Source organism: Merops nubicus, unplaced genomic scaffold (genome assembly GCF_000691845.1).
Source record: "Merops nubicus isolate BGI_N331 unplaced genomic scaffold, ASM69184v1 scaffold15598, whole genome shotgun sequence".
NCBI lineage: Eukaryota > Metazoa > Chordata > Aves > Coraciiformes > Meropidae > Merops > Merops nubicus.
This window is the reverse complement of record NW_008623785.1, coordinates 20346-42898: the sequence shown is the minus strand read 5'-3', so window position 1 is coordinate 42898 and position 22553 is coordinate 20346. Positions and strand designations below refer to the sequence as shown.

General features: G+C 44.7%; 1 protein-coding gene across 1 annotated transcript; it reads left to right on the top strand.

The window, feature by feature from the left end:
* Positions 1–8864: 8864 nt before the first annotated feature.
* SLC3A1 (solute carrier family 3 (amino acid transporter heavy chain), member 1) lies at positions 8865–22553 on the top strand. The gene is made up of 10 exons (XM_008945193.1): positions 8865–9291; positions 10774–10953; positions 12198–12352; positions 12768–12893; positions 15277–15396; positions 16470–16594; positions 17745–17943; positions 18598–18774; positions 21188–21304; positions 22113–22553. The coding sequence occupies exons 1-10, from the start codon at positions 8865–8867 to the stop codon at positions 22551–22553; spliced, it is 2067 nt and encodes a 688-aa protein (XP_008943441.1).

Sequence of the window (22553 nt, the reverse complement as noted above, 5' to 3'; positions counted from 1 at the left end):
TTAGAAGGTAGTTGTAAACTTTGGAAGTAAATGCATACATTTTAATAACTGATTACATTAATGAAAAGATACTTCCCAATCTTTGACACTCTCCCCATCGAAGTCGTTGTGTGAATATTGCTTTTGTTTTGGCAGGTTGCTCCCATGTAAAGAGGTGGATATCTGCTTAATAGTGGGCAAATAATCTACAGTATTTAGTTTGTCCTTAGGAGAAACTGGAGAATGCACTCGGATTTGTGTGTTTGGATCCTTTACCCAGTGGTCACCTTCAGTTCATAAACACATCTAAGTTTAATGGTGTAATAAGGATTTTGGCCTGGGTATATGAAGCAGATGTGTTTTTTTCTAATGTCTTTAAAATAGTAGTAATGTTTCCATTTGGGGAGCAGAGAATGTGTGAAATCAAAGCAAAATAGTTCCTAAATCTGCATTTAATTTGGAAGGATATAGTTGTAGGAAATACTCTGCTGATGCAAACAGCATGTGAGGTGATGAGAAGTGTGGTGCTTTACAACAACTTCTCAGTCTCTACTTTTAGTCATGGACAACTTTTTTTCATTGTACTGGGTGAGAAATTTTAAAATGATGAAACATTTTAGATTCATCTCTTCATTCCTATCTGACCTTACCTTAAAACCATTTAGCAAGTTCTATACTGTTGCTTCAGAGATCACAATTGTTGCATTTTTCACTCAGCTTTTTAGAGGTGGGAGAAAATGCTGAGATAAAAGTGTGTGAATAATTGGCAGCAATTGTTTTTTTACATGCAGTTACCAGGTTTCAAGTGCTGCTTCTGCAAACAGAATGAAAACAGAAGTTTTTATTTTGTAAATATGACTTCCAATATGGTCTTACTAGGCTCTATGCTTTGAACTGCATTAAACAAAAGCTTTTGGATTAAATTAAGGAAAAGAAGAAAAAAACTGTACAAAACAGGTATTGTTATCACTGATTTAAAGATGTACACTTGTCTTTCTGCTCAGCCTTCAGTACTTGTTCCTTGGAAGATCTGCATTTGCAATGCAAACTGGTTTTGTTCTGAGTGGATCAGAGTCCCACTGTATTGGTACGACAGACTCCTAGAGAGCATGGCAGAGCTGAAAGCATGGGAGCTGTGAGACAGTGAGTGAAGGGCAGACACTGCTGATCCTTGGGTGGAACGGGTCTGGGTGATAGCTGTCACTCCACTGTGTGAGTGATGGGGATGGCAGGCAGGATTTAAATGCATTAAAAGAACAATTGCTGAACGTGGCATTATGTTTTTCTCTGCTTCAGTATAAACAAGCTAGGTACCTGGTGAGATGGTTTATGTGAGAGATGGCACCTGAAGAGCCCACACAGTTCAGTGGATCCATTACATCCAAAATGGAAAGACTGATATTTGCTGCAGTTGATGCTTCCTTCACCCTTCACCAGGCAACACTGTCACCTTCATAACTGGATCCCTGAATGCCAGGCAGTTCCAAAGCAGAATTTGGTTTAGGTAGTGTTTAGAGGTTAGTACTTGGGATTGGTTTTTTTTAGCAATTCTTCTAACATATGGAAAGTAAGAATTGTCTTCAATTTCAGTCTGTTATGTGCAGGTGAATACAAAATTTAAGGTTAAGTTTGGCTACCTGTGCTCACTCTGAATGGTACATACAGCTTTGGAAATGGTTTCTTACACTTGTGAAATGTTTCCTGGATGTGGAGGTCTGGTTTGTGTTGGCCCCCAGAGCCACCTTGCATCTGCCAGCTCTTGCTGGGCAGTGTGCTGGGTCAGCCCACCTATATTGGAGAATTGGGTTTTGTGTTGGTTGGTTTGTTGTTTCAGTCTTTTTTATAAGAATATGTATTTCCAATTCTTTGAGTGCATGTGTGTGGGTTTTTTTAGTTGGCTTTTTTTTGTTTGTGTGATTTGTTTTTTTTAACATGCTCATTCACCAGCTCTTGCTGGGCAGTGTGCTGGGTCAGCCAACCTCTATTGGAGAATTGGGTTTTGTGTTGGTTGGTTTGTTGTTTCAGTCTTTTTTATAAGAATATGTACTTCCAATTCTTTGAGTGCATGTGTGTGGGTTTTTTTAGTTGGCTTTTTTTTGTGTGATTTGTTTTTTTTCAACACACTCATTCACTCATGTTCCTCTTCTGGAACTGTTATGATCTGATATGGAATTAGTGAACTGTTGGTCACAAACAGCCATTGTAAAAGCCTTGGGATGCAATTTAGTACTACAGAGTGAAGCTTTCTGTACAAGTGCTGGAGATTTCTGGTCTGAATCGAGCTGTTTAAGGAGGAAATTACTTCAGGGGAGCACAGCCTGAGTAGGTTTGATCATGAAATGCCTGCCACCAATTTGATACATGTGAAAAAGCAAATTAGTTGCAGGAAGGTCTATCTGGATGCACTGATAGGGGCAAGGGAGGAGTAAACTCATTATTCTGATCTCTGGTGAGGCAGAATGGGGTGCTACATATAACTGTGTGATACTACGTGTGTAATTCCCTCAGGTGGGGAAACTGAGGCACTGAAAAGCAGCACAGCTTGTATAGTATGGCAGTAGTTGTGATCATGTGGTGCCAGCCCTTCAGAGTCAGCAGCAGAGCCCAGGATTCTGTGACTGACAGCTGCTCCTTGAAAATCCTGTCCTACTTCCACATGAGGAAGTGCTGAGCAGACCAAAACTTACTCCTCAGTTACTACTCAGTGAATGTAGATTGTTGTCAGAGATAAGTTCTAGCAAAGACAGATACAGCTTTCTGTGGGGTGTTTCATTTTGGTAACCCAGAGGGTGGGTGTGGTGGCAGTGCTGTACAATGCCATTTTGGTGTTGAGCTTCTCCTTGGCTTCCTGTTGGGCTGCCTAGCTGTGCTGCCTGTGTTACGTCTTTCCCATTTGAGGGGGAGAGAACATTTCAGTTATTTTGGTTTCAGTAAGGCCAAGTCAGTCATGAACAGCCATCAAAATTTCAGCAGCAGTCTTTCAGGGTTTAATTCTGTGCTGAATGTCCCCAGCTCACACAAGGGTAAAATCAAGGTCTGGGTCTCTCGTTGGCAAAGGTTATAAGGATTAGCCTGGAAAAAAACATAAAGTTGTCATCCTCTAGGACAGAAATGTGAGGGCAAAATGCTGTCAGAGGCAGAATGGTAACGGTGTAAATTGAGATGGGTGCAGTTACCTGACTGAGCTTCCTCCTGGAGAGGCAACAAACCTGGAGTTTAAGTTTCCCTGTGGATGTGTGGCAGCGTAGTGTTTGACCCTCTGTAGGGGAGGGCATCCAGAAGAAGTCAGCTCTGCGTGCTGCTCTTCTTGCAGCTATGATAAGAGCAAGAATTAGAGCATAATTGTTTTCATTAAAAATAGGGGGAGAAGCCAGCCATGCTCATCACCCGGGAGGGGGGAGGGAGGGGCAGGGGCCAGGTGCCTTCTTCCCCTGAAACATCACATGAGCCAAGCAGCAGCTAATTACAGCGTTTATAATGCCATTAACCTTTAATCACATAGTCCATTAGTGGACTAAGAGCATTAAAAAAAAAAAAAAATCACCCCCAGAACCCACCAAAAAACTCACCAAACCCTGTCTTCATACATTTTGCCTCCTCCCAGGACTTGGGGCTGCAGGCAGAAACCTCACGCACATTTAGGGATGCCCAGGGTAAAAGATACTGTGTTGGCAACTTGCTCCTCACCAGTATGTCCTGTCAGCTGCCCTCAGCGTCAAGGGAGGACTTTATTAGTGCTGAACGAAGCATAGTTGTAAAGGTCAGATTATCCATCAGTCTGGCAGGAGCCGCTGAGGCAAACCTGACAGCCCTGGTGCTTGCCGCGGTACACGGGTACAAAGCCGGCCCTGACTCTGCGAGTAACGAGCTTCTATTGAAGGTAAAGTGCATTATGTCAGCCCAGCTCCGGTGTAAGCAATGGTTTAATGAAAAAGCATTAAGCGAGAGAACTTTTTAACAATAAACATCTTCCTACACTTAGCACATTAGGGTGCTTAATCACCTCTCTGTATGGATTTCGGTGTAATGTGTGGGGTATCGAGTCACTGACAAGCGACTTGGCGTTTGTATAGCATCAAACAGCAGACTACTTAGCCAGCCAGTGCATCTAAGTAATTATATATAAGAAATACTTGAGGAAATTAACACCTCCATCTTATAGAAATAACCATGGCAATCTGTGTGGAGATAGCAGCTATTACTGCCCACATACTGATTGGTTTTGTTTCCCTATCTAACCCTGAGGTAAACAGAGTAACTGGCACAGAATGTGAAGTGTTTTCTTTACCGTTTAATGCTTTTCAGTGGGTTCTACTAACGCAGTGGCATTGGCTAGTTACTCCTGCTCAACTGTAAAATTGCTCAGGAGGGAACCGTTCCAGAATTGCTTGAGAGCAAGCCAAAGGCATAATGCCTGCATACATAAAATACATTATAAAAAGAAAAAGTTAAAGCTCAGTAGGGATTGTTGGTGATCTGCCTCTCTCAAGATGAAGTTTACAGTTTCCCTTTATCAAATAATTCTAAGGTGAACAACTCCTCAAGACAAGGAGAGGAAAAAAAAAAAATGCAGTTCTGTAACAAAAAAAAAAAATAACTTTGTGGTGTTATTTTTAGTCTATGAGCAAAAACATATAGGAGGAGGTATTAGTTTCTTGGGCTTGTTCTCCAGGCTGTGTGGTAGTTGATTGTCCAGACCTATTTTAAGCTCTTTAGCTATATTTTCCCTCTAGGTTTCCTAGAATTTTTAGTGTTCAAGGTTCAGAAGTCCAGCCTAAGTGTACCTGTACTCCACTCCTACCTGCTTGTGCACCAGCAATTCCATAGCAGAGCTGATCCAAAATACGATTGAAGTCTGTCTGTAAGCACAGTTTGACTCCAAAAAAACCATGTTCAGCGAGACAGCTGCCTGGTAGTTTCCAGGGTGGTTCATGTTCTTTTTAACCTTAAAATAATTGCATGTGTCCCTGTATCTTTACATCCCCTGCAGCCACCAGAGGAAGGCTGAGGTAGTGCACACAGATCCATCTGCAGACCTGACCTCCAGCCTCTGCACGCTACTTTAATCTACCACAGCGGCGTAATCCTCCTCTTTTCAGCCAGGCACTTGGCAATTAAGACACGATCTGTCCTACTTAAGGTATAAATAAGCCTTTAATGTTACTTGGGGATTACATTAGGACGAGAGGGGCTCTTTTGAAGACACAGTTCCCACACAGCAGGGTTCACAGAGCCAGCGTTGGCCATTGCACCCCTGCAAGATGGTCAAATGAGGGGAAACTAACGGTTTCCAAACTGTGCATAAGGAGAGCAGCAGCAGCTTCTGACTGCCAAAATACTAAATTGGTTTTTATTGGTTGTAAGAAGTATGCCTATGAAGGGTAACCTCCCTATATCTTCAGATCAAGTGATAATATCCATGCAGACAATTTGTCACCATTAAATTGACTGGCTTAAAGAAAAGAGAGGGGCAGAAAATACTCACTTTGAGCGAGTTTCAGTAGTGTTTTGGGTAGCAGTGATGTACTTGGGTGAAGTGGGGTTAGGTCGCTGCTCCTCTGGAGATGTCATTTGTGACTGGGGGTAAGCCCCCAGAACTTAAACCCTCTCCCTGTCTTTGATGTCAGCAGTGTTTGAGGGTGTGAGCTTTCTGCTCCTGGAAGTGAAATGATAGGACTTCTGTAGGGGATGGGCAGGAATGCTCTAAAACAGATGTGAGACACAAAAGCTCTGATTTGACTGAAGAGTTGCTTGGTCTAGTGGCTGTGCCTTGTTCTCCTGCTCCCTCTCTCTGCCTGTTCTCCTCCTCCTCCCTTTGCTGGGCTGGCTGAAACGTTGCTGTGGTCTCGTGGGGACCAGGCAGATTAGGAATAGAACTGTCTGAAGGATAAAGTTGGTGGTTTGGTTTTTTTTTCCTTCAGCCAAATCTGTTTCCCAGTGTGGTTCACAGTGCAGCTCTCTCCACACTTCACCTGGCACAACGTGGGGGGGCAATGCAAGGCAGGAACAAGCAGTCAGGGAAAAGAGGTGTTTAGTTAGCACTAAATGCTGGTGAATTAGATGCAAAAATACCTACTGAACAGCTATTTGTTATGACAAATCACATTTCCATGTCCAAGTGATGTACCAGAGATGCTTCCTGGGACTTGCAGAAGTGCTGATTTGTCTCTAGCTTGTAAAGGCTCAGACACCCACCTTCTGTCATTGTATGCCTGTGCTGTGAAATAGTTGAACATGAAGATCCTCCAACTCGGGCTGTATTCTTCAAGAGAGATGCAGACTGTGACTTGTGGCAAGTTCTGCAGGCTGCAGCCATGGTGTGGTGCCAGCCAGACTGACAGCATGACTGGCCGTAGCTCTGTGGGCTCCCCTGTCAGGGTGACATTACCCTGAGAAATGGAGACAGGAAAAGAAGCACTGCAATTCGGTTGTGTCACTGTTGAGGCTTTGCTGTTTTGTCATGCAGTTGCCTTCTAGTGTGAAAACATTCTTTGTATTCCCTGCCAGTGCAGGGGGCTTTTTCCCAGTTCCTGTTGGCCTGTCGGAAGCAGGTGGAATGAGCAGGGTGGTGGCTGGCCCTGCTGGATAGGATGCTATGGCTGGGCATGTGTTTTAAAAATAAAAAGCAAATAAGCAAACAAAACAATGTTTTGGTAACTAATGTACAGTCTGCTTGTCAGTGTTACTCATAGTTGATTTTTTTTCAGTGACTGTCCTTTATTTAACTCTTTTCACATACTGCTTACCTCTCTCTTTCTAGAGAGCAGCACAGGAGCCAAGCCTTATCTTACAGGCCTTGTTTTTGCAGTGTGTCATCTGAGAGACTTGGCTTTGTTCTAGTGGTGAGTGATGAGGTTTTCAAAGGGTCAGATGCATTGTTGGGGGGCAGTGAAAAGGCACAGAATATATATATTTATATAGAGAGATGGATCTGTATTCTCAACTCTGATCCTGTATTGTGGCAGCCCCACAATATAGAAACAAGTTTATGCTCTAGGGAGGGCAAAACGAACAACCAAAAATCCCCAAACCCCAAGAACCCAGAACTGAAGGTACTAGGTGTCTATTCCTGGACTTCCCTGCCCTTGGCAGTGAGCCCTGTCTGTGTCCAGTGTCCCAGGTCCATCCTTGGCTGACCCCCGTGTCCATGGCAGCTAGGTGCGTTTTGGTTGGCTTTGGCTCTTGCTTTGCTGTCAGCTGTACTCGGGTGCTGGAAGGAGCTTTTGGGTAGTGCAGGAGCCATGGGTGTGTTTAAACCTTGGAGTCTGGGGAAAAGCCAAGCGAGGCGTACTGAGTTCTCGAGGTGTGTGTGGTGCATTCTCTGTTTACACATTTCCAATTTCATCAGAAATTAAATACCTGAAACCATCAAAAGGTGTGTGGGTGGGGGTGGTGGGTTGGCATAATGACCAAATACAAGCTTATACCCTGAGTATTTTGTGCCTGCCTGGAAACTTTTACCCCTTTCTGATACGATGATGCTAAGGCTGCATAGTCATTAGATGGGAGACTGTGTCAAACAACGTCCTACATCTGAATTTCCTGGCAATACTGAATTACAGGGACTGACATTACTGCTGTTATCTCGAATGCTCTGGGAACTGCTTGCTGACTGCCCAGGCCAAGGCTGCTGCCAGGTGCTGCTGTGAGGAAGAAAAGGATTCAATTTGTCAAAGACCTCTTCTTAGCTCCTGAAGAAATAACACTTTTTTAAATTATTTGAATATTGCATGCTGGATTTTTTTTTTCAGTCATTAGTTTATAAACTTCTTCCATGGTTTGAGGCAAACACAATAAATACTTTTTTGAGGCCAAACCCAACCTTTTCTCCACTGCAGTTGCCCATGGGAGTTTTCCCGGGACCCTGACCCCGCGGTGCTGGGCAGGTGTTTGCTTTTGCATGTGATAAGGCAGCTCCTTGGGAAATGTGTATTGCTTTGTGTTCCCTTGGAATGCCTGGGCAGAGGGCACAGCCTGGGGGGATGTCTTGGCGGCTCCCTGCCTTCAGGGCACATAGATGTGTAAATCTGTGCGAGGCTGGTGCAGGCTTCAGGCAATGCTTTTTCCCCGGCTACATCAACAGACGGAGGGGAAAGAGGGAGACGGGAAAGGTCTTTTTTCTTTGAACAAATTGCAGCAACATCCAAAAAAAGTTTTTAATAGTGGGTAGTTGTACTTTCTGTCGAGCCTGTGCAGCGCTGCCCTCTCGGGACCGGGGGTAGCGCTGGGTGTAGCAACCTGTGATGTGCTGTGAATGGCAGGACCGGTATGTGCCTGATCCTGCGTGCTGCTGAAGAGCTGTGGGTGGGCTGGGTTAGTTCTGGGGGGCGATGTTTTTTTAAGCTGCGTGAAACAAAGCGTAACAGGCCTTTGTATCTTTACTCATTAGTTCCTTTGTATTGTTGCTTTTGGGCCAGAAGTTGTCAACACCTCCTTGTCTTCCTATCCCTGTCTAAATTACTCATTAATGCTCAGGCTGCTTTAGGCAAGGGAGACCACGGCCAGTCTGGAAAGCTGCGTATTGAGTAAGCCTTTTACTGGTAAAATGCCTCAAACTTCTCTTCCCTTTGAGAGCAGGGGGAAATCGGGTGTACTGGGGGAGCCACCATAAACGGGACTCCACTCAGCTGTCGTGAGCAACAGGTTTCCCTGCCCGGAAGACTGTGCTTTCTTGTCGTGTTTTGTTATCTTGCTGAAGATGCCTATTATGCAGAAGAGCTGGAGCACTTTGCCCCTTTTTTTGTCTCTTTCTGAACTTTGACCAGTTGGTGGGGATTGATTATAAACCCAGATGCTAATGACGCTGCCTCTCGTTTCCCTGAACAAAGGTGTGGGCAACGCTTCCTTGCTGCCGGCAGGCTCCAGGACAAGACCTGTGAAGTAAAATGGTTGAGGAGGAAGCTAAGAGCTTACCTATGGAGCTGAGCGAGAAAGGTGGTGTGGAGAACAACGGATTTGTTCAGAATGAGGCTTTTGACGACAAGGAGGCTGATACCGATAGCCAAGAAGCAATGCCAAAAACGTGCATTGTTGAGGTGGACCCGGCATCTGCAGAGGAGCTGGCCTTGAAGCCCTATGCAGGGATGCCAAAGGAAGTCCTGATGAAGTTCTCCAGCCAAGCCCGGTACAGAGTCACCAGAGAGATCCTCTTCTGGCTCATCATTGCTGCTGCCGTCGCGCTCGTGTGCGCTACGATTGCTATTATTGCTCTCTCCCCAAAGTGCCTTGACTGGTGGCAGGCTGGTCCTATCTATCAGATCTATCCTCGCTCCTTCAGGGACAGCAATATGGACGGGAATGGGGATCTGAAAGGTGGGTGAACTTCCATTCTTATGGGCAAAGCTGGGTGGCAGCTCTCCTGCTGTGTATGTCTGTATAGATAGGTTTATTAAGAGAAACCAAACCCCACCGTACAATCCAACAGAGAAAGCCACCCTAGCAGAGAAGATCATTGCTGCTGCCGTCGCGCTCGTGTGCGCTACGATTGCTATTATTGCTCTCTCCCCAAAGTGCCTTGACTGGTGGCAGGCTGGTCCTATCTATCAGATCTATCCTCGCTCCTTCAGGGACAGCAATATGGACGGGAATGGGGACCTGAAAGGTGGGTGAACTTCCATTCTTATGGGCAAAGCTGGGTGGCAGCTCTCCTGCTGTATATGTCTGTATAGATAGCTATATTAAGAGAAAAACCAAACCCCACCGTACAATCCAGCAGAGAAAGCCACCCTGGCAGAGAAGGGAAGAAGCTATCTGACTAATCATTAATTGCAACTCATTATCATGAATAAATCTAGGAGCTGCATGCTCAAGTTGCTAAGTGTAAGCCTGGAGTTAGAAGGGATGTTTAGAGGTGGGGCTGAGGGCATCAGGACTGCCATCAGAGCAAAATACCTCCCCAAAACTGAGGTCAGTCACGGGAACGGGTGGTGCTGAGCACTTTGTCCTCTTCAGCTGGCTGCCTTTCCATAAGGAAAAGTGAGGAATAATAAAACTGACAGAGGGGAGAGAAATATGGGTGACTTTGTTTTGATTGTTGTCTAGGTGGTTTGGAGCTCCCAGGAGTGCACTGCGAAGGGGTAGCAGGTACCAGGAGGCAATGCCATTGCCTGCAGCTTAGCTACTGCCTCAGAAAGGGAAGGCTCAGCACCATAACGGACAGGAAATTTCTAAACAGGAAGCACTAACTCCAGTGTACTCTACTGGCAAGTGAAGGCAAGAAACTGTTTCTGTAGTTGCATGTCAGGGAGATATAGGAAAGATTTGGGATTAAAAATACTAGGGGAGTCTGGAGTGAGGTGTCCTTAGAGGAAACAAGAGAAAAATCCCATACGAGATTTTTCCTAAGGCAAGGAGTACCTGGGATGTTTGCATTAAACTTCTGCCTCCCTTTGGGTAGTCTGAGGATTAATTGATGTCCCTTGAAATGGGAAAGCAACGCAGTTGGAGCATTGTAACAAAATACAGAGTCTGGTTTTCAAAAGTGAGTGTGAAATTTATTAAATGGAATTATAAATATTTTTGTAATACAGAATAGACTTTTTTTAAAATCTGATATTTTAGAATTCCTGCTTTATCTTCTCTGTAAAAATTGGCTTTGAATGGTTTCCCGTTTGTGACCTCATGCTATCCCTGCAGAAGTGTCAAGATTGCCCCACGACCTGAGGCCAGTGCAGAGGGGATGGTTGGTGTCAAAGGGACCCCTGCACTGTCTTTGACTCAGAGCCCATGGCAAACTTACTTCAAGAAAAATATTTTGCCTTCTCCAAGCAGCTGATGCCCTTTTCTTTTAAATAGGTATCCAAGAAAAACTGGACCATATTACATACTTGAATATAAGAACCATCTGGATCACCTCTTTCTTTAAGTCCCCCTTAAAAGACCTTGGATATGGAGCTGAAGACTTCTATGATATTGATCCCATGTTTGGGTCGATGAGTGATTTTGAGGATCTGCTTGCAGCCATCCATGACAGAGGTGAGCTGCAACTCCAAGCAAAATAACTACTAAAAAGACATTCACTCACATGATACAGGTGTACCTTGTAGCACTACATTATGATTTGGGGCTTCAGTTTGTGCACCTGGCAATTCCCCCACGATGGCGTTGAGCAGGACCATTGGAGGTGCCAGTGAAGGGTCCAGGTTAGCTCCACAGCAAGTTTCCTGCCCTTGGGCACTGGATGACTGCTTGGAGCAGGACCAAAGGCACAGAGAGCTACAACAGCAGCATCAGGCTGCTCTGTGTTGTCTGCCAAGGCATGGTGCCCTCTGAGAACGTTGGTGAGTGGTGGCCTGACGCGCTGTCTGTGCATGCTGGTGCCGATGGTGTGGACACTGATGGGCTGGGGGGGATCAAAGCTGAGATGCAGTTGTTCTGGCTGAACTTTGTGGCTGATGGCTGCATTCTGAAGGAAGCAGGGAAGCAGTTTTGGGGTTGGGAGGGAGCATACGCTTCCTTCCTGTAATTGCATCCTTGGCTGATGCATTTAAAATGTGCCAACCAAGAAATCGGGAAGAAGCTCTTTCCTATGAGGGTGGTGGGACACTAGAACAGGTTGCCCAGAGAAGATGTGTATAATCCCTCCCTGAAGTGTTCAAGGCCAGGCTGGATGGGGCTTTGAGCAACCTGGTCTAGTGGAAGGTGCCCCTGCCCATTGAAGGGGGGCTGGAACCAGATGATCTTTAAGGTCCCTTCCAACCCAAACCATTCAATGTTTTATGCCTTAGACCAAATGTTTGGCTAGGTGTTTCTGCCTACAGCTGTTGGGTTGAATGGAAAATGGTTTGCCAGTCCCAAAAACATTTGGGATTTAAAAAAAAGTCTAGTCTGTAGGGAAGGTGAGGAAGATGATGTGTTCACTGGTGCTAGAGTGATGAAGCGCCTTTCCCACCTGGGGGGTGGGAGACAAGTGTTGAAGTCAGTCAGTTACTGGAGGAGGTGTGTAACAACAGAAACCTGTTCTGATTTTTTTTTTTTCATTCCCCTTTCTTTCCCTGCCCAGCAATGGGCCGGAGGCAACAATATCACCAGGATGTGTTGCAGCTACTTGCAGACTCTAATAGTCTAACTGTTGGCAAGGTGGGGCTTTTCTGTGCTGTTTTTTCACCCCTCTCTTTTGCCAGACCTTTGGGACAGAAGAAGCACAAACACTGCCTGCCCTGAGAAAAAATGTGAACCAAATTTAATGCTTTTTTTTTTTTTATGGCTTGATTTTTAAGGGCTAAAGGTGATCATGGATTTCATACCGAACCACACCAGCGACACACACCGATGGTTTCAGCTGAGTCGCAGTCGGACTGGGAAGTACACAGACTACTACATCTGGCAGGACTGCCTGCAGCCCTCCGGCCTGGTCACTCCTCCCAACAACTGGGTAAGCCTGGGAAGGGGCACCTGCAAACCCCAAGCTGGGTGCAGGCTGCCACACAGCAAAAGCTGCTCCAACACAGTTCCCCTCCGTGTGCTCTGGGTTATAAGTTGAGGGGTGTGACTAAATGGCCTAGCACAAACTGAGATTTAAACCAGCTCAGGGAGAGGAGTTCCTGCTGCAAACAGAACTTTAAAAATTATTTTTGTTTCTTTACCTCAGTGTTAAATCTTCACTCACTCAAACAGGAAGGGATCATTGGGCACAAACTGTTTAAAATACTAAAATCTGCTCAAAAGTTACTCCACTGGTTAGGCATTTTGTGCTTTATTATGTGCTTGTAATGCACCACATCTTGGTATGCACAGGAGTAAATGCTTGTTAAATGAGTTCTGATTATTCCCCTCCCTTACATGAGCAGGTGAGTGTCTTTGGGAATTCCAGCTGGCAGTTTGATGATGTGAGAAAGCAATGCTATTTTCATCAGTTTGGGAAAGAACAGCCAGACTTAAATTTTCGCAACCCCGCTGTCCAACGAGAAATGGATGTAAGTATATAACCCACTGCTGCTGTGCCAGCAGCAAAGCAGCCACTTGTACACTTCCTTTCCCTGATGATTTGTGCTATACAATTTACAATCTAATTGGAAGTAATTCAAGGATTGTGGCATATGTAAACAACTGGAACAAAAAGATGTGTAGACACACGTTAAGTTTATAAGAAAAATTAACGCTTTATGCTATAATGCTTCCAGCATTTGAGCTACTCTGCTTCAAATCTTCCTCATTTAAAAGCAAACAAGCAACCAGAAAAAAAAAATCCGATGAAGTTGTCATTGAGAGGAGGTAGTGGCAGGAGGGGTGGTGTTGCAGTCCTCTGGATTTAAAGAAGGTATGACTGTTGCTTTTTCTGCTGGCCTAAGGGCCTGGCAAGATCTTGATGGGTTGTTGGAACAGGCAGTGCCACTTTAAAAGCAGATCCCGTTCCCTTTCTCTTCCTGCTAAAGGCTGTCTTAAAATTGCTTTGAAAGCTTCAGGAGCCCTCTACTTTTCAGCTGAACCTTATTCACAAACTGCTCATACATAGCTTTCTATGAATTTAATCAAATCTGTCCTTCAGCTGAAATAGCTTTTCCCACCCTTCTTTATGCTTATTTGTTTTTCAGCTCTGACAACGTGCCCCCGTTCAGCTTTTGTTAAGGTAGATTAAATGGGGTGGGCTTTTCCAGTGTTCCCTCAAGTGGGAGACTTTCCATCCCTTTGTTCAGCCGCTGCTTGCTCCTTGCAGCACTTCCAGCCTGAGTTTTTTCATAAATATGGATAGCCAGAATTGAACAAAGTGAAGAGAAAAGATGCCTGGGCAGAATCTTGTACAGTGACATAGGTACTTTCCTCCCTGCATCCTAACATTGCTGTGAAGTTGATGCTAGCACCCCAATAACCCAACATGACTGCTGTCTGGAAGCAGGCAAACTGTTTTCAACTCAGGTCTCCATCCAGAGCCAAGGATGAAGGTGCTAGATTAAATGGGGTGGGCTTTTCCAGTCTTCCCTCAAGTGGGAGACTTTCCATCCCTTTGTTCAGCCGCTGCTTGCTCCTTGCAGCACTTCCAGCCTGAGTTTTTTCATAAATATGGATAGCCAGAATTGAACAAAGTGAAGAGAAAAGATGCCTGGGCAGAATCTTGTACAGTGACATAGGTACTTTCCTCCCTGCAACCTAAGATTGCTGTTACTTGCTTTGAAGTTGATGCTAGCACCCCAATAACCCAACATGACTGTTGTCTGGAAGCAGGCAAACTGTTTTCAGCTCAGGTCTCCATCCAGAGCCAAGGATGAAGGTGCTTAGTTTGGATGTTGTATCTAGGAGAAAAATTAACAGAAGGATTAACTTGGAAGGTAAAGCAGCTCTTGCACTGAAGCCTGTGCTGAAACAGAGCTGAATGACTCCAGGGAGGAGTGTTTATCTCTGTTGATACAAGGAGCTGTTAATGAGCCAGGCAGATGTGGGGATGGCATCCTGCCTCAGCGGAGAGATGTTTGCCTTTTCAAGGAATGAGGCAGTGCTGATTTGAATTACAAGGACTGGCTGGGCTTGTGGGTAAGGGGGAGAGAGGGAGTTTCGAGCTGTCTACATCTGAGTACTTCACACACTTAAAGGCAAGTCAATTGCTGTCTGTTTTTTAAAAAAAAAAGGTTTTGTCCTCATGTGAAGAAAAAAATCTGGTCTAAAAAAACATTCCCAGAAACCACTCAAGAGGGGACTGAGCTTTTAAAATGGTTGTTAAAACTGAAGCCGTTAAAACTGAAGCCATTAAAACTGATAATAGCTACTGAAGTAGGATATAATTTTACTCATATAAACTAACCTCTGAATTTGATAGTGAAATTACAAATAGGTGGCAGTTAAATTGGGTAATAATTTTTCATGTTCCTGCAAATCGACAAATAAGCCTGAAAATAAAATAAAAAATATCACATCAGTTAAGTAAGAGAGAACAAATGTTTTAAGAGCTCTATGGTATAAAAAGAAGGTTGATGGCACAAGGTCTGTGCAGGACAACATCTTCTTGCATACTTTAATGAATGTGTCCTACTCGTGTGCAGCCACGATGGGTGTTCACCAACAAGAGCACAGTTGTTTTGATGGATGAGGTTAGAAGTATGCCTTGGCTTTGGTGTCCTTAATTATGGGAGAAGCTACAGAGCAGTCTCTTTTTTTACTGGATGAAATAGTAAGACACACTTTATTTAGATCTTAGTTTGCCCTTAGATTGACATGATTAGCTTCTAGTAAAATCTGAAGTACAAATTAAAAAATAGTGTGTCACATATTAATGCCTCCTAACAGGTTTAGTTTTCTTTTAAATTATATACTTTTTTTGTACTGGGGTGAGCTCACTGGGATGTCTCAATTTTTACCTTTGTCTAGGACATTATCAAATTTTGGCTTGGCAAAGGAATCGATGGATTTAGTTTCGGCGCCGTTAAATTTCTTTTAGAAGCAACACATCTCCGAGATGAGCCTCCTGTGAACAAGTCTCAGAATCCAGTAATGTATATGTTGTCCTTGCTTTTTGCTGCTGTATTTCCTACTGGAGCAAGAGTGTATGTTTTTACTCCTTTGGGTCTTCATTGTGGCTGTAGGAAGGGGGGCTCGGCTCGGCCTGTCCCGTGGGAGGCAGGTTGCTCTTGGCTGCTCTGCAGAAGGGGCACATGAAAGAAGGAAAAAGAAGCCCCTGGGCTGAGGGTGTAGGTCAGTGAGATACCAGCAAGCAGGAGCACTGTGGGTGGAAGGAGAATTGTCCACGTACACTTGGTATTTCTGTTCTAACACTGCTGCTTTGAATTTCCTGTTTAAAATAATTTGCTTTTCAATTTTCTAAAAAGACTGGTCTTAGGATTTTAACAGGTGGTTGGTTGTCTTTAGGGAGCCCAGCACAGGAGGTAAGCTCAGAGCCCTTGCCTGCTTGGCATTCAGGAGCAGTCACTAGCACATATTCTACATTGCTAGCAGGAATCAGAGTCAAACTCAAACCCCCTCGTATTGGCAATATGTCACAGTGAGAACACGCACACACATTCAGAAGCGTGCACCCTGTTACTTTTTATTTGATTTTCACAGAATCACAGAATGGTAGGGGTTGGAAGGGACCTCTGGAGGTATCGTCCAACCCCCCTGCTCCAGCAAGTTCACATAGAGAAGGTTGCACAGGAACGTATCCAGACAGGCTTTGAATATCTCCAGAGAGGGAGACTCCACAGCCTCTCTGGGCAGCCTGTTCCAGTGCTCCATCATCCTCACAGTAAAAAAGTTCTTCCTCATCTTCAGATGGAACGTCCTGTGTTCCAGTTTGTGCCCTTTGTCCCTTGTCCTGGGCAACACTGAAGAGTCTGACCCCATCCTCTTGACAAACACCTTTAGATATTTATAAGCCTTGATAAGATCCCCCCTCAGCCTTCTCTTCTCCAGGCTGAACAGCGCCAGGGCTCTCAGCCTTTCCTCCTAAGAGAGACGCTCCAGTCTCCTAAGTCAACTTGGTGAACTAATTTTCCTCCTAAGAGAGATGCTTCAGTCTCCTAACTGAACTCGGTGAACTAATGGGCAATGTTGCCTTCTTTAAGGAAAGTATCACAGCCTATTCCCAGCTCCACCACGACTACACAGCCACGCAGGTTGGCATGCACGACGTTGTCCGCGGCTTCCGCCACACCATGGATCAGTTCAGCAGTGAACCCGGCCGGTACAGGTACCTGTTGGGACAGTGGGTGGTTTTCACTGTGTTTGTCACCCTCCTGCTAGCTATAAAGTGATTCTTTTCTTTTTTTTTAAATAGTGAAATATGCCATAAAGAGTTTTCTTCATCAAATGCAACTAGCAGTGTGTAGCTTGTCCTGTGTCTTCCCCAATCTGTGAGGACAGGAAATTAATGCGCCCCGGTGGCTCTACTGTACCTATGGATTGTACAGAACTGAGCAGAATAAGCCACCACTTGGATCACAGAGACACTGTAATTCATCAGCCCAGTGGGGTTGATCGTGGGTCATTACATTACTTGTCAGGCATGTGGTAAAGAGACTATTAAGTCACAGAGTTTGGAAGGGGCTCTGGGGGTCATCTGGTCCAACCCCCTGGCTCATCAGGGCCTCCTGGAGCTGGTTGTCCAGAGGGGTTTTGAACATTTTGAAGAATGGAGACACCACAACCTCCCTGGAAAATCTGTGCCAGGGCTCAGTCACCCACTTTTTAAAGAAGTTTACTGATGTTTGGAGGGATAAGATTCCACTGAGACTTCTCTTCTCCAGGCTGAACGGTCCCAGCTCTCTCAGCCTCTCCTTGGAAAAATGCTCCAGATGCTTAATGGTCACGGTGGCTATTTGCTGGACTCTGTCCAGTATGTCCATGCTGCTTTTGCACTGGGGAGCCCAGAACTGGACAGCATACTGCAGGTGTGGCCTCACCAATGCTGAGTAGAGGAGAAGATACCTCCTTTGACTAGCTGGCAGCACTCCTCTGAACGCAGGCTGGGATACCACTAGCCACCTTTGCTGCAAGCGCACGTTGTGGGCTCATGTTCAACCTGGGAGACCCCCCAGGTCCTTTTCTGTAAAGGAGAGCATGGAAATTGCTGGAATGGAGCGTGTGGATGTGGAATCAGAAAGATAAGACTTGTAATTCAGATCCTTACAGCCTTTTATTGACTCTTGTAGATTTTTCTCCTTGTCTCCTTGCCTGATTTACAAAATATTGCTTCCTCACATTAATCCTTTTTGATGAGGAGGAGGGAAATTAATATCCTTCTTAGTGTTGTGTTATATGTCCAACATCATTCCTAGCTTCCTTCTGCTCCGTGCTAACTAAGAATGAGCCAAAAAAGGGACTTGTGTACTTCTTTGTAGATTTATGGGTTCTGATGGTGATGAAGAGGAAGACATTGAAGCAACAATGATGTATTATGGAACAAATTTTATTCGAGAAGCAGATTTTCCCTTCAATTTCAACCTAATTAACATGAAAAATCTATCAGGCAACAGTGTTTTTGAAGCTGTCAACTTGTGGATGAAAAATCTGCCTGCAGGAAAATGGCCAAACTGGGCGGTAAGAGTTGTAGAGCAGCTCCTATAGAAAGGGCTTGTTCCTTTAGGTGATAGAAGCAGGTAGGTGATAGAAACTCCATCCCTATCCCCCTATCGTCCCTTGGCCAAACTGGGCGGTAAGAGTTGTAGAGCAGCTCCTATAGAAAGGGCTTGTTCCTTTAGGTGATTGATAGAAGCATGTAGGTGATAGAAACTCCATCCCTAACCCCGCATCGTCCCTTCATCCGTTGATTTCAGTGGGATCAGCAACAGGCTGAGCCCAGGGCTGAGCTATAGTAGATACCAGTGTGAAGTTCTCAGCTGCTGTGGTCACAGTTGTTGGCACTGGCCAGCTGTCTGTCTGTCCTGCCCTTCAGTAAAAGGGTGACAGAAGGGAGCTGATGGTCACGCCTCTCCCTCGGTGTCTCCAGCACAGAATGGGGCATTGGCTTAAACCACCAGTGAGGGTGGGATTGGTACAATTATCTCTGGCCATAATTATTTGGGGCAGAAGTTTGTCCTGGCACCAAGATGAAAAAGATAATTGTCCTCACCAGCCTAGAAGGGGAAAGAAAAAAGAACAAGACACAACCCCAACCTTATTAAATTAGTTCACCAGTTTGACATAGGCATGGAATTTTATAGTGTGTGTTTAAGACAAGGATGTTTTCTTCAGGTTGGAAGCCCCAGTGCTGCCCGGATTTCCTCTCGGATTGGGAAGGAGTACATCAATGTTATGAACATGCTGCTTTTAACCCTCCCTGGTACTCCTGTAACATACTATGGGGAAGAAATAGGCATGGAGAACATTGCCACAGAAAACGTAAGTGAAGGGCTTATAAACTGTGATCCTGTTGTTGAGTTCCGAGTGACAGAACTTTCAAAAATACTCAAAGTTTTGTTAACCAAACTCAGTCCTTCTCACTGTGTAAATGACTTTCTGTGATGTCTCCTTCCTCCCACAGAAGCAGCCTAATCACTATCTCAAAGTCCATCATTTCCTGGCTGCTGCTTAAAGGAAATTGGAGCTTGTGAGATGCTGTGGCTAGTCACCATCTCACTCTATGCACAGGCACCTGTCTCACCTGCCCAGCATGCCCAAACCTTGCAGAAGGGATCCCCAGAAAGGGGTGGGTGTACAGACCAACCCCTGTTTATCATTGCCTGGTGGCAAACAGAAGTGACTCTTGCTTGTCACACAGTTATTTTTTTTGTTGTTGTTGTTTTAGATCCTTCTGTGGAGGATTTAGGTACCTGAGCCTGGGCACCAGGTGCTTAGCTCACTTGATCAGAGCCACAAGTCACCCCTGACAGGCTGTTTGTTAGATGACACAAGTTTTCAGAAGTTTATTCAAGGTCAAGGGCTTAAAACAAAGTGTCTGTGCCTTTCACACTGTGCTGACCCGCATAACTTAAAAGCTTTCCTGTTCAGCCCCTGTGATTTCTTGTCTCTTCTGTGATCATACCTGGCTTCTGTGGTGTCTCATTGCCCAAGATGTACGAGCATGACTGGAAGAGGTCATGACCAGCAGGGAACAGCTCAGCTCTGCCTCTCACGGCCGTGTTGGTGCTCCGTGAGCACGCAGCCCCATGGCAGGTGCTGGTTTTGCTGTGGAAGGGCTGTGGGGGCATGAGACAGCCCCTGACGACGTTACCAGCCGTGTCAGCTGGCTTTGGATTGAAGAGGCACTTGAAGAAGCACAGGATCATCGCCGGGTTTGTCCGATTCAGATGAATCTCTGATTTAAAAGGAAACCTCATTTCCTCTGAGAAACACCTAGGTCAAACTATCTCCTCTGTTTTCTTGCTGCTGCTGCTGCCTGCTGACAGAGTGATGCTCTTCAGAGAAGTGGCTTGCCTTGGTTCCTCAGGGTTTGCTCTTGTAGGGCTACCCTGTGGTGAGCGGCTTTGTAACGACGTGAGCCCGCTCGTCACTCAGTCTGGGGAGGAAGACTCCCTGATTACTGGGTGTCTTAGGAAGATGGGGAGCACTTGTGCAGGTTAGTTTCTAGCCCCAGCATCTGAAACACTCCAGGTGAAGCTGAAAGTTAAAGATGAAAGAGAGTGTTACCAGTGTTGAAAACTTGGGATTTTTTTTTCCCCCTGCTTTTCAGAACGTGCTAAAAGGAGAAACCCATTATTTATAATGTCACAAAGCAAAGTGACAATTTCTTTTGTTGAGCTGCTGTTCTGACAGATTGTATTGAAAAGTGCCCTTTATATGAAAAACAGTTTTCATGGAAAACAAACACTCAAAGTATATGCAAAATATTTTATGCCCTCTTATATCATTAAATTTAAGTGTCAGATCTTTTGGCAGCTCTTCAATAACAAAGAGGAAGCTTTTTTTCAGAATTTTTCTGAACCCTTCAAAATGAGAGCTTCAGACTTTTTACATCGACACTTTTTAATCAGCTAAAAGCTGATTTTCGATAAAGTTTTTTCACTTGGAAATAATGTTTTCTTTCCAACACAAACAATCCTGTCCAAATTGTTCCCTTTGCAAATCCAAGTTTGAAGAGTTCTAAGGTGCCAAGTGCGATGGCTACAAAACAAGACACTGAATAGCATTTACTAGTTGTTTACTGTTACTTTAACAGCATCTCATTATCTCGCATATTCACTCACTGCATGTCTAAATATCTGTCAGAGTATCCTGGCTGTCATCAGGAAACTTTTATCCAGCCCTGTGCTGGAAGGGGAGACAGCACTAGCAGAGTCCCTTGGGAATTCTGGATTTTACATCCAGTGATGCTGGATATAGATTCATGGCATCAGTTAGGCTGGAGAAGACCATCAAGACCATAGAATCCCAACCAATAACCCAGCACTGCCAAGTCCACCACTAAACCATGTCACCAAGCACCACGTCCACATGTCTTTTATACCTGCAGGGATGGTGACACCACCACTTCCCTGGGCAGCCTGTTCCAGCACCTTACAACTCTTTCTGTGAACACATTTTCCCACATGTTGGAGCTATACCTTCCCTGGTGCAACCTGAGGCCGTTTACTCTTGTTCTGTTGCTTGTTACTTGGGAGAGGAGATGGACACCCATATGTGAGGTCATTCACTCTCCTCCATTTCAGGAACTGTTTTGATTCTTTTTTTCTCCTTGGATTTGGAGCAGGATTACATCCTTCTTACTAAATTTTAACTTAAACCAAAGAAAGCAATACTGAAATGTTCTCACATCTTCCAAAAGATCATCATGTTATTCAAGGGATATTTTTTTTAATATTCTGTTCACCACCTTTTTTTCTAGGTGACCTTTCCAGAGAAATCCCCCATGCAGTGGGATGGCACAGATAATGCTGGTTTCACTGAAGGCAACAGTAGCTGGTTACCTGTTAACTCTGACTACCAAAGTGTAAATGTTGAAGTAGGTATCTATACGTGTGACAGACTAACAGTCTAGAAATACTCTAATGTATCTGTTTTGCTCTGACTTCTTCTACTTAGTGGGAATTAGCAGCAAGAACAAACTCAAGGGAAGAAAAAGCACTGAATCCTCACAGATTTTATTAAAAAAGGAAATCCTTGAACGAGCAAGGACCCTACTTGATCTATATACATTCAAGCACACAAAGTGCAGTTATGATGTAGTTGTGGCAGTTTGGCTCTTTAAGATCCTTTTAATAATTTTAATATTAAATTGAAATCTAGTCTCTTCGGGAAAAAAAAAATATTACTATAGAAAGCACTGGCCTCCTAACAAGAATTCAGCATAGACCATCTCTAGCAGAAGTAGAGCAGCAAATCAAACAGATTTTGCTGACCTACAGTGCTGGTCAGAAGTGAAGCTTGAAAGTCTAAGACAGGAAAAATGTAAAACGTGAAACCAACCCTGTGACTTCAAGTAGGTGAAGCTCAGTGAGAAAAGTTCAGTATTGAGCTTTGGGTGGCTGTGGCTTTCCCCTGGATAAACAGTACTACAAGGACACTGTGGGAGGAAGAAAGTGCTGGGTAAATTGTCACACCTGGTAACCTGTCTCTGCCACTTCACAACTGCCAAGTGAGTGGATGAGAAAAAGCAGTTTTTCAGTGGAATTTGCAGACAAATTTGGAGTGAGGTAGTTGTGAAAATGGAATTCTAATAGGTGTGTTTTCAGACTGTGTGGGTGTGAGAGGTAAGCAGTATTTCTGCATCCAGTGCAAAGAAATGACCCTGTTGATGCTGACTGTTGCAGATCCAGATGGCCTGGTCCAACTCGAGCCTGAATTTGTACAGAGAGCTGAGCTCACTTCGCAGCAGCGAGCTCCCTGTTCAGCGGGGCTGGATGTGCTACGTCTGGAACGACAGTAACGTGTTCGTGTACGTGAGGGAACTGCAGGGCTTAGACAGAGCCTTTATGATGGTTCTCAATTTTGGGCAGGAATCAACAATAGACCTGAAAGCTCTAGTTCCTAACCTTCCATCTGAAGCTGTTGTAAGACTAAGTACTAATTTTAGCAATACTGGTAAAGCTGTCGATACCAAACTAATTAAAACTGAAATGGGAGAAGGCCTGGTCCTTGAATATACAACAGCAAATCCTGTTCATACTATGGAAGCTTTTCAAGGAAATTGTTTTGTGGCAGAAAAAGCTTGTTACTCCAGTGCCTTCAATTTACTCTACGTGAACTGTTAA